This window comes from Vulpes lagopus, chromosome 4 (genome assembly GCF_018345385.1).
Source record: "Vulpes lagopus strain Blue_001 chromosome 4, ASM1834538v1, whole genome shotgun sequence".
Classification (NCBI taxonomy): Eukaryota; Metazoa; Chordata; class Mammalia; order Carnivora; family Canidae; genus Vulpes; species Vulpes lagopus.
In genome coordinates, this window is record NC_054827.1 from 54,286,908 (window position 1) to 54,297,854 (window position 10,947).

A 10,947-nucleotide genomic window follows, 5' to 3' on the forward strand; every position below is an offset into this window, starting at 1 on the left:
TTGAAAAAGATAATAAAAGAGGTAGAGAGTATGAAATCAAAGATTAGATCAGTTATCAACACCAAATAATGGATATCTCCCCTGATTCAGTGGGAATCCATTATATCCACTATATGATCCATTAGTATAGGAAAGTTGGATCTTTCTCTTGTACACCCCAAGGAAAAGAAAGTTGGGGGATGGACAGGCATGGTGTAATAGTGAAAATGAGTCGATCGTATAAAAAAAATTTTTTTAAGTTTGAACAGTTTCTGTTAAATGGACATTAAATGCCCAAAATTGATATTGTAACCTATAGATCTACTTTAAAAGCCTTTCTGGGATGAAGGAAAGCACAAAAGAAGCTGCCTTCCAGCTACATCTACATATATTCTTACGTATATTATACTCCGCCTTGATCAATGATGAAGGCTCCTTAAACATTTGTTTCCTTTCCTCTTATGTAAATAGAAAGTCAAACATCCACACTGTCATTTCCTTTATTCTGAGCCCATATGCAAAAGATAGAATCTTAAGAACATCAAGTTGAGAAGAAAATTAGAAAAGGACAAGATATGATCACACTTCCTTTTCCCTTCCTCTCCCACAAAAGGCTGAAGAGATCAAGGCTCTAAAAAAGACCAAAGGTCCCAGGTCCTCAACATGACAGTCATCCTGAAGCCCTCAGTTCTCTCGTAGAATGCCTCCAATTTCATTAATATCTGAGTTTGTGGAGGTTTTACATGGGAAACTCCTTTGCTATTCTATGTACTCTAAGGCAGAGGTCATGTTACTACTAATACTCAGACTACTACAGTACTATGAATACTAGTACAGTCTAGAAAGTACTTTCTCTAAAGTTACTTACTTTACAGCTTGAAAGTACTCGTGAGTTGTATAATACTGTCCTGTTTCATATGTAAAAGTTTGTCACTGAACCACAATAACAAAGCTACTAACTAAATTAGGTTTCAAACCTACCGTCTCTGATTCTAGAACTTTCCACAAGGCCCTGCTTCTTCCCAAAGCGTGAGTGCTTGCCTCTTGTAATATAGTTATTCATTTTATCATGATGAGGCTAGTCCAACCAGATTGTTTTTTCATTGTTTGTCATTTTACCTATTACTGTCACCTACCAAGCTCCCTTCACTCTCAGTCTGAAGTCAGTTGGTAAGATGCGAGCTCCTAGAATTGCACTGCATTATCTCCAGGCTTTAACATTATCTCCAGGTGGTCTCATCCTGAGACCACCTCATGTACTTATAAAGGTGCTACCCTGACTCAGATGCAGAATAGAAATAATACATGTTGGGATAGACTCTGTCATCTTGGCCAGCAAATGGTCTGAAACATCTGGTAAAACAATATGTGTTTGTAAGAAGTTATTTTTATGATTCTTTGATTCATTGGTTTTTGTTGTTTCTGATTCTCTCTGCAGATTAATAATCTTGAGATTTTTTAATGGGAACAGGTAACCAGACTTGGGTGAGAGAGTTTGTTCTCCTTGGCCTGTCCAGTGACTGGGACACACAGGTCTCCCTCTTTGTCCTCTTCTTGATCACATACATGGTGACAGTGCTGGGAAACTTCCTCATCATTCTTCTCATCAGACTGGACAGCCGACTCCACACTCCCATGTATTTCTTTCTCATCAACCTCTCCCTCGTTGACGTCTCTTATGCCACAAGCATCATTCCTCAGATGTTGGCACATCTTCTTGCAGCCCATAAAGCAATCCCATTTGTGAGCTGTGCCGCCCAGTTATTCTTCTCCCTGGGCTTGGGTGGGATTGAGTTTGTTCTACTGGCGGTGATGGCCTATGACCGCTATGTGGCTGTGTGTGACCCCCTGCGATACTCGGTCATCATGCACGGAGGGCTCTGTACTAGGTTGGCCATCACCTCCTGGGTCAGTGGCTCTCTGAACTCTCTCATGCAGACTGTCATCACATTTCAGCTGCCCATGTGCACAAACAAGTACATTGATCACATATCCTGCGAACTCCTAGCTGTGGTCAGACTGGCTTGTGTGGATACTTCCTCCAACGAGATTGCAATCATGGTTTCTAGCATTGTTCTGCTGATGACACCTTTCTGCCTGGTTCTCCTGTCCTACATCCAGATCATCTCCACCATCCTAAAGATCCAGTCCACAGAGGGAAGAAAGAAAGCCTTCCACACCTGTGCCTCTCACCTCACAGTGGTTGTCCTGTGCTATGGTATGGCGATTTTCACTTACATCCAGCCCCGCTCCAGCCCCTCTGTCCTTCAGGAGAAGTTGATCTCTCTCTTCTATTCAGTTTTGACACCAATGCTGAACCCCATGATTTATAGTGTAAGGAATAAGGAGGTGAAGGGAGCCTGGCAGAAACTATTAGGGCAATTAACTGGAATAACTTCAAAACTAGCAACTTGATGGATCTTGAACATCACTTAGAGAAAAGAACTTTCCCTGTGTTTTCTCCCACTTACCTCGGATATGGCAGGCATCACCTGCATTGCCCTGGCAACCAGGAAGGAGATGACGACACATGTACTGGTGGTGCTGGGTAGGAGGCTGGAGGTTGGATTGGGGTGTGGGATGTGGGCATATTTTTAAGTCACAGCAGCATGTTCAGTGGAGATGAGCACTGCTGTAATAGAACTTCCTACACTTTCTCTATCTCCATTCATATGGCTTAAGAGTACTAAGAAAAAAGGCATTGTTTTGATTGTCACATTGTTTCTAATCTTGGACCTATTTGTGGATCTTACTTTGGACCACTGGTTCTTATTCATTCAAATTTGCGCAGGGTTATAGTGCTTCCATTGGGAACAAAAGCATTTTCATCTTTTAGACGCAGAATACTGCACAGCGTATGTATCCACATCCTGTAACTGTGTGAGTCACTGTTCTGAGGACAGAGATGCTATCAAGGCTGTGAAGATGTCTGTGTGCTGGACCTGCTACCTGTGCACATAGCATCTTCTCTCAGTGATGAAGATACCTCAAGACAAAAGCATCGATTGAAGGTCTTGTTTTCTAGTGATGAGAATGTATACTACTGTCCAAGGACAAGCCTGTTTGGGGCACTACTTGACAGCCTACAAACAGTTTGAGAAGAATTTTACTGAATATGTAAGAGGTACAATTGAAATGTTAAAACCATCTTTGAAAAATCCCTAACCTCTTTCTGAGACTTTAAAAGCAATAAACAAATAAAATTGGAATTAATATATAAAATATAAAAGATATAGTCAGTCTTAGAAAGGACCAAAGCCATTAAAAACAAGACAATTTTAATATGTATTTTGGGAATCAGGATAGTTGGGTCAACTGTGCAATGTCCCCCCTCTAGTCTCTGTCTGAACACTTTCTCCGATCCCTCCTCCCACACACAACAGGGCCCTAGCTGATCTTTGTAAACTAGTGAGGTAGACTATCTGGGACCAGACCTTATTTATCTCTGAGAAAACACCTAAGTAAGGAACAAAGTGGGGGAGAAATATTGTACAATAGGCAAGGGAGGGGAAAGAGGATAAAGAATGGATAGCAGCTCATCTCCTCACTCCCTTGAAGAAATCTCAATGACTTTTTTCCCTGTGTGTGTGTAAGTCAGGGGATTCACAGTTCTTCCATTTGATAACATGTTATCACACGTTCTCAGTGTTCAAGTAGGATTGAAGCTTCATATAATCCAAAGCTCATTTGACATTTTACATCTACCTAAAAGTAATCAATCCTAAGTTTTTCAAAGTTGGCATGTGTCCCAGTAGATGTCAGTGGTACTGGGCTAAATTTGTCTTATTGGGTATTAGGATATATCAGTGGAATATCAACTGTGTATCAGTGACAGTGAATCATTGAGACACAGTAGTCAATATGAATCAATCCTGGCAATATAATGGCATAGCAAGGATGACAGTGAAGCAATTAAAATGCAGGGTGAGGGCATCCTGGGTGGCTCGGTGGTTTAGCACTGCCTTCGGCCCAGGGTGTGATCGTGGAGACCCAGGATCGAGTCCCATGTTGGGTTCCCTGCATGGAGCCTGCTTCTCCCTCTGCCTGTGTCTGTGCCTTTCTCTGTCTCTAATGAATAAATAAATAAAATCTTTTAAAAAAATAAATAAAATGCAGGGTGAGAAGATTCACAGAGGATAAGACTTTGGGCGTGATTGCAGAAGTCTCCCTGTATGAAAGGGCCAGAAAATGTCTTGTTGGGGGCCAGGAAAGTGAGAACAAGTGATCCAAATAACAAGCAATCCAAGCAAAAGAGCACCTTGTGAATTGTGATGAGCTGGGAGAGAGCCCAAAAATTCAAAAACATCCCAAACTGGGCATATAGGGCAGAGAGGATGAGGAAGTAGTGGAGATGAGGCAGGTGGTATTCAGGGGCCAGGTGTTGGAGGGCACCGAATGCCAAATTCAAGCCGATAAATATTTCTAAAGCAGCAGTAGCTTGATAAAACTTACAGTCCTGAGATTCATTTTGGCAAACATGTCAGAGGAAGAAGAGATTGGAGAGAGGAGACTAACTAGGGGCTGCTCCACAATCACTATTGAGACATTAGAGGAATCTGAATTAAGATGGTGGCAATAGGGAAAGAAAAAAAGTCAAGTCCTGTGATTTAAAAGATATTTCAGGGGAATACTTTGTCTTCTCTCAGTTTGAAATTCCCATGTGGATCTCATTTGTCTTCTAAAATATCAATATCCTGTCTAATATTCTGTAAATTATGGAGTTAGTTGAAAAATTGGCCACAATGAACACATCCTCTATACAGTGTAGGAGAAAGATATAAAATAAGAAGGAAATTAGTCAAATATATACAGGACACCTCAAGGAGGAGAATATATGATGGTACTATACCTCATTTCTGTGACTGGTGTGTGGTTTCAGTATGACTTTTCTCCACCTTTCATCCTGTGATCCCTTTGCTCTCACTCAGCCACTTAGCTTCTTTGGGTTTGCCTGAAAAGTTTTCCTGATCTTCACTTCCCAGGAAGCAGAAATGTTGAGAGTGGGCCTCAGATATGTAGAAACAGATGAGTGTAATTTTATATTTTATGTGTTAAATTTCTACTTTAATCTTTTTCATTTTATAGATTTTTCCCCCCCAGGACTGCCTTTTCTCAGAAATTTAAATTCTCACTAAGTAATATAGGTGGATATCTGGAGACCACAGACATTCCTCATTAGTAACTGTTTGTGAATGACATTCTCAGTATAAGAAAGGAAAGTACTGTTGATTCAAGGGCAAAATAAGATGATGTTGGAAACAATAAAGCCATTAAATACAACTTTTAAAAAAATTGGACACTGAAGCATATTTGAGAATTATAATCTTGTTCATTATTTAATAACCATGAAAATATCATTGAGGTATTTTGTAAAAAAACCTAATGTATATTACAGTTTGTTCAAATAAGAATCCAAATAAAATCCATAATTGCCAATGTCTACTATGTCTCTGAAAACCTGCTTAATCTATAGGTTCGCCTTCAATTTCCTTTTTTCCCCTTGGAATTATCTGTTAAATAAGACAGGGTTGTATTTCCCAGCTGGATTCTCGCGCAGCTTGAATTTTTTGATGACATCCCTGGAGTGTAGTTTTGCATATTCTATTGACCCTGTATCTTCTTTTAGATATGAAAGCTTGATCAGATTTAAATGTGTTTTCTAAAAAAAATAAAATAAAATAAAAATAAGATAAATGTATTTTCCTTTATGGTAAGATTTTTCAGATTGTGGCATGTACTTCTATCATGCCACAGTGTTCAGTTTCTCTTGTCTAGAGTTTATTGCAGTTATTGCCTAGCTAAGAGTTTCTCAATAGCAGCCAATGTCTATTGAAATCTGGGGCTAGATAGTTGTTTCTTGAGGGGGCTCTTCTGCACATTATAGGATGTTTTTCAACATTCCTGACCTCTACCCACTAACTGGCAGTTGTGCTCTCTCCCTACCTCCTTCCACTTTTAACAATCAGAAGTCTCCAGATATTACCAAATGTCCCCAGGGATGGCAAAATCACCCCTGGTAGAAAACTACTGACCTAGATCCATTACATTATTAGGAGTTTCAAGGTAGGGATATTACACTGTCCTTTTCTCTTTATTATTTGAAATACATTTGTAAATGGAAACTTCTTCCTCACCCTGAAGTATAGTTGGTAGCAGAAAGTCAATATGAGTGTTTTATTTTTTTATTTTTTCTTTTTACCACTTTTTTTTTTTTTGGACAACAAAAGGGATGTTTAAAAAAATCATAATGGACTCATCAATGTAAACTTATTTGTTTTATTCTTATTTGTTGCACTTATGGTCCTTATTGATGTCTAAATTGTCTCATATTACTGAGTAGGAGTCTCTTAATTTCCTCTTAGTGCTGTAAGAAATCACAAGTTTTGTGGATTAAAACAACACAAAATTATTATCTCACAGTTCTGGGGCTCAGAAGTCTGAAATGGGCTTCACCAAGCCAAAATCTGGATGTCCACAGATTGTATCCCCTTCTGAAGGGCTAGGGAAGAATTTGACTTCTTGCTTGTCCTAGCCTTCTCTTCTTCTCTTCCCTTCCCTCCCTCCCCTCCCCTCCCTTCTCCTCCCCTCCCTTCCCTTCTCCTCCCCTCCTCTCTTCTCTTCTCTTCTCTTCTCTTCTCTTCTCTTCTCTTCTCTTCTCTTCTCTTCTCTTCTCTTCTCTTCTCTTCTCTTCTCTTCTTTCTCTTCTCTTCTCCCCTCCCCTCCCCTCCCCTCCCCTCCCCTCCCCTCCTCTCCTCTCCTCTCCTCTCCTCTCCTCTCCTCTCATCTTTCTCTGTCTCTCTTTCTCTCTCTTTTAAGATTTATTTATTTGAGAGAGAGAGAGAGAGAGAGAGAGAGAGAGAGGATGAGCCAGAAGAGGGAGAAGCAGACTGGGCTTAACCCTGGGACTCTGAGATCATGACCTAACCTGAAGGCCGAGGCTTAACTGATTGAGCCACCCAGACACCCTTGTTCCAGCTTTATAAGGGGGCTTCCACTCCTTGGCTTATGCCCCTTTCTTTAACTCTGAAGGTCAGCACAGCACCTTTGGACCTCTCTCTGACTCTGATTTGGCTTCCATCTCTTTCTCCTGACTCTGAACCTTTCTCCTTGTTCCTATATTGACCCTTGTCTGGGATCACACATATTATCCAGGACAGTCTCCTTACTTAATCCTTAATCTTTAATCACTTAAAGATCCTTAATATAAATGCATATGTAGGTTTCTTTTAACATGCAAGGAAGGTTCTGGATATGAATATAAATAACATTCACAGGTTCTAGAGACATGGGCATCTTTAGGGGGTCAGTACTCTGGCTACCAAAGAGCCTATTCAGATTAGCCACTTAGTTTTGTTTTTTTTTTTCCCACATGACCCTAAAATCTTTACTAGCTCCCTTACTTCCTGGTGTGATACAACATGACACTCCCATCTTATACCTTTCTTCGAATACTTATAATTGAAATTATTTTTCCAAGAAGCACAGATTCCTTTTGATGGGAAATGGAATGTAAAGAACACAGTCTGAGTACTGCATTCTACTGGAGGTTTAAGGTTGGTTCTACTCTTCGTAAGGTGTATAGTCAGTACTGTTGGTAATTGAGCTGGTATTGGTTAAATAAAATCCAATCTGCTGAACCCATAGGTAGTCATCATCCTTGTCACCATGAACACTGGTATGCTTGGGAAATGAGGCTGATTGGCTTCAGAAGTATGCCAGTATTCTTGTCCACATGGAAACTGAGAACCTCCTTTCTTACCAGAAATCCTATGAAACATGCATGAATTTATTCATATTTCTTCCTTAAAGCCTTGTGTCCCAATACTCTAAATGTTGTCTTTTATATCGAGGTAAGATTATGCATGGCCTTTAAATCAGTGTGTATCCTGGTTTCCAGTTATTCTCCTTCCATGTAAAGTTATAGTGAAATGCACTGTATAAAATTCTCCTCTTTAGGAAGAACACTTTCTCCATGGTCTTTCAGGACCATACCTTCTCAGTGAAATAGTCATAGGGATTACATAGGAGGGCATATTATGAGTTAAAGATTCAGTGGCAGGATGACAAGAACAGACATGGTAGACGTATTAACCAATTGTTTGTGACAGTTTGAGTCTTCAGGATATGCTCAGGCCTAGTCTCACACATACTACTTTATGATTTGTTCCTCAAAGCAGGTTTTGATGGACAACTCCAGGTTCATGGTGACCTGGTTTCCCATGGCCAGGCATTCCCATGGTCTACTAGGGCCCAATAGCAAGTAAGAGTTTTTCTCAAAAGAACAGGTAACCTGATAAAGAGGCATTTTCTTACCTCAAAACCCCATGGACTAGCACTTTGATTCTCCAATCAAATCTTTCCATAGGCTCTATTCATCATTTCAATCTGCCATAGATATTTCAAAGACCAGTGAGAACAAAAGATCATAAGTACCAAGTAGGAGATTGTTTATACTGCAGATGAAATATCTAGAGAGTTTCTTTTGGGTTACTCTTGAAGTTGACATTCATGATACCCTAACCTGATTTGCCTTGTAATGGGTAAACCCCAAATGGACAAATATGGAAACACTGAGTCTTGAAGAACAACAGGTGCAGATAAAGAGTAGATTGCACTGGTTTATCATGATAGAAGCTTCAAGGCTGGATACCTAGACATTAGGCCTTGATGACATAGTTTATTGATTAGAGAGGTTATTTCCTTATATGGTACAATGTTGTGGATATTGACTTGATGTTCCACTGTATGGGTTACAAGGATCACTGTCTTACAAAGAGTTTCCATATGAAGTATAACCCGTTCTCCACCTGCTTCTAAAAATATTCTTTGGGGGGGCCTGGATGGCTCAGTAAGTTAAGCATCTGACTCTTGATTTTGGCTCAGGTCATAATCTCAGGGTCATGAGATTGAATGCTCTGTCCTGGGTATGGAGACCTGCTTAGGATTCTCTCTCTGTGTTTCCCTTTGCATACCCCCTGCTCCTCCTTCTCGCTGCTCCCACCCTCCACTCTTGCTCATGCTCTCTCTTTCCCTCTGCCCCCCTACCACTCTTGCTAATGCTCTCTCTCTCAAAAAAAATATTCTTTTTAAAAAAAAATATTTTACTTGAGAGAGAGAGCAAGAGAAAGCATGGGGTAGGGGGTTGGAGAGAGAGAAGCCAGTCCCCTCCCTGAGCACGGATCTCTGAGCAGGGATCCTGACGTCTGGCTCAATCCTAGGACTCTGGGATGGTGACTTGAGCCAAAGGCAGACACTTAACTGACTGAGCCACCCAGGTGCCCCTAAAAATATTCTTTATACTACTTAATTCCTGGATCAAGAGCAAACCAGCTTTAAAAGTAGGCTAGATCTCAAATCTGGGTCAGATTCTTTGGTCTGTTCTGTTGAGGCTGAAGACCACGTGCTGCTACTGGGTCCTTTCTGAGAGACACTGAGGGGAGGGAATGATCAAGCTACTCGCTCCGCTCCTCAGTGCATACTCATTAGCATGATCTCAGACTTCTTACTATGAAGCGTTTTCTTTTATGGGGCTTAAGCATTCTAAATATCCCTTTTAAATTATAGAGTTCTGAAATAAACACATGATCTCAAATGTAGCCTAATCAAGTCGGAGTCCAATGCATGTGGCAGAAACTGGCCTAGTTGCTCATAAAAACATTTCCTCTAACTTCTCAGTGAGGTGAACTAGGGAACCAAGTTCTAACTTCTGAAATGTAGAGGCCAAGAAGGAAAATATGCCACTTCTGGGCCTGGCCTGCTGAAATCTCCCAGCCACTGGCCTCCATTATTCATTGTTTTGCTCTGAAACCCCCCCATATATGGATCCAGCATGGGACTCTGGGAGCTCAGAGGGCAGAAGCCTGGATTCTGAATCACTGCCTGGAGGAGAGATACCCAGAAAAGCCATCCCCACCAGTGTCACCCACATGGGAATTTGTATAAATAAGAAATAAATTTTATTGTGTTAAGCCATGCTTCTTTGGGAACTGTTTGTTTCAGCATTTAACCCATTTTGAATAGTACAATGAGATTATTATTTTAATATGATAATTTCACAAATATCCTGTGCTACTTATAACTAATGAATGATCTTTGCCTTCAAGCAACTCATAATCCAATTTATTTCCAGGAATTTAGACTTTCTCATAATTATTACAAATGTGTTTAAGATTGCTTTGGCTTTTTAAGTTTTAAATAGATACCAAGTATTGAAATGTGATAATTGAAAGCTTCACATCCTTATATAAACTGATGTTGAACCAACAGTCCAAATTCCTTACTATTTGATTTTTTTTGTGCCTAAGTGCTATGCTAAGATTAATAAATAATAAAAGCTAATTCCTTATTTTAGTTTTTATTGAAGCATAATTTACATATAGTAAATTCATTCTTTTTTTTGTGCAGAGTTCTATGAGTTTTAAAAATGTATACAATCATATAAGCGCCACCACAATCAAGACAGAAATTTTCATCAACCAAACATATTCTTGTGCCCCTTTTTCGTCAAACTATTTTCTGAACACCATTGATGGTCAACCACCAATCAGATTTCTCTATTTGTCTATTGCAAAATATATTTCATGTAAATTTTTAAAATTTATTTATGATAGTCATACAGAGAGAGAGAGAGGCAGAGACACAGCCAGAGGGAGAAGCAGGCTCCATGCTCCGGGAGTCTGACTTGGGATTCGATCCCGGGTCTCCAGGATCGCGCCCTGGGCCAAAGGCAGGCACCAAACCGCTGCGCCACCCAGAGATCCTGCAAAATATATTTCATGTAAATGAAATCAGTAGGACACAGCCTTTGAGTCTGACTTTTTTTCCTTAGCATAAAGCATTTGAGATGCATTCATGTTTTTTTGTTACAGTAGTCCATTCTTTTTATTTGTGGAGTAATAGTTTAATTGTATGGGTGTACCACATATGTTGGTTTACTTTTTAAAGTGCATCTGGACTGTTTCTAACTTG

General features: G+C 40.0%; 1 protein-coding gene across 1 annotated transcript; it reads left to right on the top strand.

Annotated features, from left to right (window-relative positions):
• Nucleotides 1-1,440: 1,440 nt before the first annotated feature.
• Nucleotides 1,441-2,394, top strand: LOC121490001 (olfactory receptor-like protein OLF3). Its single transcript, XM_041753516.1, has one exon. The coding sequence runs from the start codon at nucleotides 1,441-1,443 to the stop codon at nucleotides 2,392-2,394; it is 954 nt and encodes a 317-aa protein (XP_041609450.1).
• Nucleotides 2,395-10,947: the final 8,553 nt, after the last annotated feature.

What these genes read in the sequence shown, in the direction of transcription:
- LOC121490001 (XM_041753516.1), top strand. Translation starts at nt 1,441, where the DNA reads ATGGGAACAGGTAACCAGACTTGGGTGAGAGAGTTTGTTCTCCTTGGC.